Below are 6,166 nucleotides of genomic sequence, written 5' to 3'. Positions count from 1 at the left end.
TATATATATATATATACAGATGTATTCGCCATACATTGTTACATGCGATTATTCACGAAAGCGTGCATTCAGACCGGAGGAGAGCGGGCGGACCGGATCTCGTCCGTTAGGTCTGTCTGACTTGTCCCGGATGGCAAACCGAGGGCGAGATTACAACGCCATCCGCCTTTCTCCTTGCTGTCGTGCTGCTTACGTTGTCGGAAACACAGGACTTCCCGCAAAGATGTCACTATCCGGACGAATATCAGCGGTATGTTCCGAAAGCCACTTCCGCCGAAAATGGAACGCACATTCAGAAGTTGGCACGGGGCTCATCCGGAAATCTCGCAATGTCATATATATTTTCGGGTGGAAATACGTTTGCCGATTGTGCCGCTCGGTGTCTGATACGTCGTAAAGATCTATTTGGACAAAATAAGTCTTGATACACAATATCATACCGTAACGTGCCAAAGTTGTGTCATTTTTTATGCGCGTTTTTATAGCTAATATTTGTGATATGACACTGTAAATCAATTTTTTTAAATATAAATTTCTCAGTTTAACATTGTTTGTATTATAAATGATTACAGTAATTATTTCTCCCCTAAATATAGCTTAATCCTTTGTGAGTCCACATATTTTGTAAGCACTTTGGAGTCTTTTTTATTCAGTCTTTTTATTCAGTTTTTGTTACTGTTTCAGACTTTTAAATGATCTAGAAAAAAATTCAGGATTACATTTTAACTTCTCTGCTACATTGCTAAATATATTATTTAACTTAAATATTACAATCTTTATTTAATAAAATTTGAATAAAGTTTGTGACAAGAAATTTGAGAGCAGAATTTTGCTTGGATTAAAAAAGAGCTCAATGTGCTTACGAAGGGTTAATTGTTTCAGATTTCCTTTCATTTTCAGAAATTTAATGAAGGATTTTTCAAACTTAAATGAACAATTTTTCAGAAACTTTAATGAAAAATATTAAATAGTGTGAGTGAAATTAATTGGGAAGTGATGTCTTTTTTGTTTATTCGCGACTGTATTTTTGCGCGCTAAATCGATATTTTGAATAAAGGAAAGTCATCTCGGTTCTTGGCGGATAATGTCCTATTCATCAAACGTACTTTTACTATCGAATGGCCCTTATAAAAGACAATTTCGATATATAACCGAGTATTCTCGCATATTCCGCGTATTCACAGGCGAGGCGCATTGCGACACGTGCTCGTATTAAGATTGTCGTTTGCACCGACCTAACGTCATTCCCTCGGTCCGGGTGCGGGTCGTATTCCACAGGAATGATGAGCATGCATGTCGCTCGTTTCGCACACATGCACGAGCACGCAGATGCAGCAGGTGCACCGTGCATGGCGGCTTATGTAGACGCTCGCGTTTATTACGTCGCGAGGCAACGGAATCTCCGCCCGTCGATTGGAGTTTCGAACCAGAAACACCCTCCGAAGCTCGAAGCGAACTCGTAAAGAATCCAAGCGTACTCGTTCCACCGTTCGTCTCGTCCGTCTGCAGTTACCGCAGATCGACGCAAAATTTCTCTGTGTTACATAGCTGCTCTGTGACACACGAGAGGTCTCATCGTGGATTGGCCCAATGGGATTGGAAACGAATCTCGCCATTGCACATTTCGTAGCTTCATGACTGCGTGACGAATTCTTGCTTTCCAATGTCGCTTTTGGTCGAAAACATTTATTGAGTAACAAATAAATTGGATAAACTAAATATCTAGAACGTTGAACGTGGACGATCGATTGAACCGCGCGGTTCGGTTTTCGGTATGAGATATATTTCAATTTTCAACATTAATTTTATTTCAGACGGTAAATTTGTCTCGTGTAACACCAGCCGCTCGTTTTTCTTGCAGGTTTACGAGATGTACGTGACGGGTTATCAGTTCAAGGTACTATCACCGGTATTTACAGGCCACTGGGGACTACAGACCAGGAAGACCAGGCCCGCTTGGCGCGAGCGTCAAAACAGTGCCAACAGGAAACAATTCGAGACATTCAAAAAGGAAGTATTCGCTCGTTATATGCGAGATCCGCTGAAAATGATGAAGAACGCCAACTGACGAAAGATTCATCGAGGATCTCATTGATGATTTGAGACTCCTCCATTGATTAAGTTCGTCCTTAGGCTTAACATCGAGAAATCCAGAGTAGTATTAGGCCTCTGGCTACTGTTAGTGCTCACCACGTAATGTAGTTAATAGATTCGAAGTGTTTTTCATATGATCGAACGAGTCAACGAAGAATTCGCCCGTCTAACATTCCTTTTTTATCTTCTACTATTATTTCATTACATTTTAATGTATCATGTAGATCTGATAATTTTCACTCTCTCAATTTTATTTAATTTTGATATAAATTTGACTTATAGAATCACTTTTTCATTCAACGATGTGATATCAATTTGTTTGTTATATAAACAAGTATTTATACATTTTAAAGCACGATAATGCAGAATAGATAGAAATTTTTGACGAAGGATTGTCAATCTTATCCTTCGAAGTGGGAACAATGATGAAATCCGTGTTAAATGCAACGATGAAGTGCCACGATATGCTCGAGAGAACAGATGCCAGATCGGCTGCGATCAGCGGATTTGCGCTACTTATCGAGCCTTCTAGTTCAGCGATTCCGCTAGCCGGAATCAACCGCGAAAGCTCTTGTTACTTCCACTCACGATTTCCCAAAGTCATCAGAGACCCGCCATGCGGGATCGCGGAATAAATATCTCGTCGTGAGTTTCGCGGCACGTACTCGCGCACGACTAGCGGGAAAACGAGGGCAGGGAATCTTAAGTGAGCGTACCTCGTTAGCTGTCTGGGGCTTAAGAGGGTGGCGTTTAAATCCAAAATCGATACTCCGCTTGACGCTACTAGCGTAGCGCTTTGAACATAAAATAAACAAATGGCATAAACTGTCGTCGTGGCGTATGGTCTCGGATTTGTACTGATAGAAGACGCGAAGGTAATTTACAATATATATGATATCTCTCGAGTCGCAGTACTCTTAATCATTAGGTTCTTCGATTAATATCCAAATTAATTTCTTTCTCTTATAAAACACGGCACCAATAATCTTTTAATTATAAGAATTTGATAATTCAGGAAACTTTACGATTTAAACATTAGGATGGAAAATAGACAATAAAAAATTTCAGAAGGTATATACTTTGGCCGAATTTTAATTTATGATATAACAATTAGATTAGATAATTTTCATATAATCGTTAAGTTAATCGAATTTAAATAATTTGTAAATAATGCAAGGAATGCAAGGAATTTCAAATATTATCATAGATAATCAAGTCGAGAATAGTAAATATGAGTGAATGGAAAGTAATAATTTTGCGGCATCGAAATATATCGCGCCTGATGAATCAAGGGATCGACGATATTCGCGTGACATCTCGAGATGTAATGTATTTCATTTAGTACGCATTTCATTTAGTAATATAATCAAGCAATTTCACAGAGGGGGGAGGGGGATGCACGTCTTTACATTAATATCGACATTTCCTTTACATTGTAAACTTACATTAATTATGTTGGATGTCACGAGATTTGCAGGCACGTATGCGCGAATGGTCCCCGTTTGTTCGTCGCGTTGTTTAAGTTCAACAGCGACGATTGCTCAATAAATATCAACATCGACAACATTTTATTCAATTTGTTTTTTTATTCTCTTTCTCTCTTTTAACTGACATGGTACGTCTTCTCAGATTTTTATAAATTCTTTTGTTGTAACAACGAAGTGTTATGATTAAAATTGTTGATTAAAATTTCATTTCATTGTTTATGCTTAAAAAAGCTTACCACAAAAAATAATGAAAAATATGTGTATATAATTTATATAAATATAGACAACAAATGTATTTATAAGTATACAATTTTTTATATTTATTCTTTATATTTCTGATTCTATTTTTTATATTTCTGTCTTTCAAAACTATGAAATAAAATTGCTGATGTCAGTTAAAAGCTAAAACTTCAACGTTTAGTTTAAGACACAGAGTTATCTTTATATTGTAATGTTTTTACTGATAGATATATAAAATATAATATATAGATGTGTTGTGAAATAATAAAAAATGTAATAAAGAGAATATTATACGACTATATAATTGCTTTACTGATCCTTTAGGTAAATTCATTGATAAGAATTAGTCCAATATATTATAAGATATATTAGAAGCTTTTAAATTATCTAAAAATAATTATAAAATTCCTTTATATATTGTTGCTTTATAAAGTAATAAAATTTCAAGGCATTTAATATAAAATATATTATAATAGTTAATTAAACTATTATAAATATTACAAGTGAAATACATAAAAAAAAATTATTTGCAGTTTATTAATTTTCATTTAATGTACGACGATTAATATTCTGGTAAGAGAAGGTATTCTTGTTAGCATAAAAAATATGATTAAATTGTTTGAATAATTTAATAAATGATATTACTATTCTGAATCTGTTAAATGAGTTTTAATTTAAGATATAATGATTAAATTAAATAATTTTCATATAATTGTGTGTTAAATCGATTTTTAATTTATAAATAACATCAATATAACGGAGATGCGAGGAATTTCAGATACTATCATAGTTAAATCAAAGACAGTAAATATGAATAAATAGTAAATATGAGTGAATTAATTTCTATTTATATCTAAACTTAATTTAGCTACGATTCTTAAAATGTAAATATTACAAAATGATGAATGTGAAATCTTGTTCTTCACACATCGGCGTGCAATGTCTCGAAGACAATAGCACCGCTCTCGTATTATGCGGTGTTGTCGCATAAGATAACACTTGACTCCTCCGTTTATCCTCTAATCCGCGAAAGCTACGCGAATAATCCGATTAAGTATGACGCTATTGTGCTTTGTGAGCTAGAATGCGTCAGTTTTTTTTCACGGCTATCTGGAACAATCCCATGAACGTTCGGCAGTTAACTCGAATCGCGGATACAATGGCCGACAATAAAAAGTATCTATATATAGTGAAACTTCACCGAGTGTGTGAGATGAAAATGCTAACGATCGAGCGGTTTCAGGGCACATTCCAACACGGTGCCAGGTTGCGGTACATAGGTACGTTTTATCGTGTTACCGCGGTTGCATCGCGTGTCATAGGTGTCGGCTTCGAGTGCATCGAGACTTTCGAGTATACCGTGAAAAGATATCGAGGACACGTGCGTTGAATATACCGAAAAGTATGAAAATGTGCGGGGATTTCTTGGGGGATAGATTTTTCAACAAATGTAGAAACGTTTCTTTCGTAATAAAAATATCGATAGAGAGGCTATTAATGATTACAACTCTAAAAATTTTAATATTGGAGAGAGAAAGAGAGAGAGAGAGAGAGAGAGAGAGAGAGAGAGAGAGAGAGAGAGAGAGAAGAGATATCTTAGTTAAAATTCATCGCGAGTCAAAGTTTTATTTTCCCAAAGAGTTTCTCGTTGCCAATAGCTTCTAACCTGAAAATTAGATTAGCTTTCCAACATTGTTGTAAATAAAAGCTCAACTTCGTCAAACTCGAATAATATCTCTACGATATCATTCAGGCTTTCTAGCATATCTTGTGTACATAGAGATAAATGATTCCTTGCTTTGAGTATATGTGATCTCTGCAAGCACATCGGAGATTATTTATTTAATCTCGATTTCTATAATTGTATTCTTGAGTTTTCTTTACGAAGGAAAGCATTTTCTTCACGAAATCTTTCTTCCTGACAATTTCTCGTACATCGAAAAACACGACAAGAGTTTTCGTAGCCTACGTCTATGCATTCGATGACGTAACTTAACGTTTAAGCTCGAGGTATAAACCATTTTCCTGGCGTTCCCCGCGATCGTTTCGGTTTAGTAAAGTTTGTTTACGACTATCGTATCTCGTTATGGAAGATCGGGAACGATGCGAGAATCCGTAGTCGTAGTCGTCGTCGTTGTCATCGCCGTCGTCGACGACGTCGCTGTTATCGTCGTTATCACTTCTTGTTGGACCAACATACGGACGCGTTATCCTGGCTGTTGTAAAGGATTACTGCGCGCAAGAGAGCGGAAGTTCTTTAAAGGGAAAAAATGCGGATTTACTTACTTCGCAATGCGAACGCAAGGAAGAAGAAGATTCTACTACACCACACGCGTTATACTATC

General features: G+C 36.1%; 1 protein-coding gene across 1 annotated transcript in view; it reads left to right on the top strand.

The window, feature by feature from the left end:
* Positions 1 to 2,251, top strand: part of LOC108691534 (beta-1,4-glucuronyltransferase 1-like) — a 23,288-nt gene extending 21,037 nt beyond the window's left edge. The window contains 1 exon segment of the mRNA XM_018199313.1: positions 1,862 to 2,251. Coding sequence (XP_018054802.1) covers positions 1,862 to 2,068 — 207 coding nt within the window. The 3' untranslated portion in view covers positions 2,069 to 2,251.
* The last annotated feature ends 3,915 nt before the right edge of the window (positions 2,252 to 6,166 follow it).

This window comes from Atta colombica, unplaced genomic scaffold (assembly GCF_001594045.1).
Source record: "Atta colombica isolate Treedump-2 unplaced genomic scaffold, Acol1.0 scaffold47, whole genome shotgun sequence".
Taxonomy (NCBI): Eukaryota; Metazoa; Arthropoda; class Insecta; order Hymenoptera; family Formicidae; genus Atta; species Atta colombica.
This window is presented reverse-complemented; position numbering and strand designations above follow the sequence as displayed.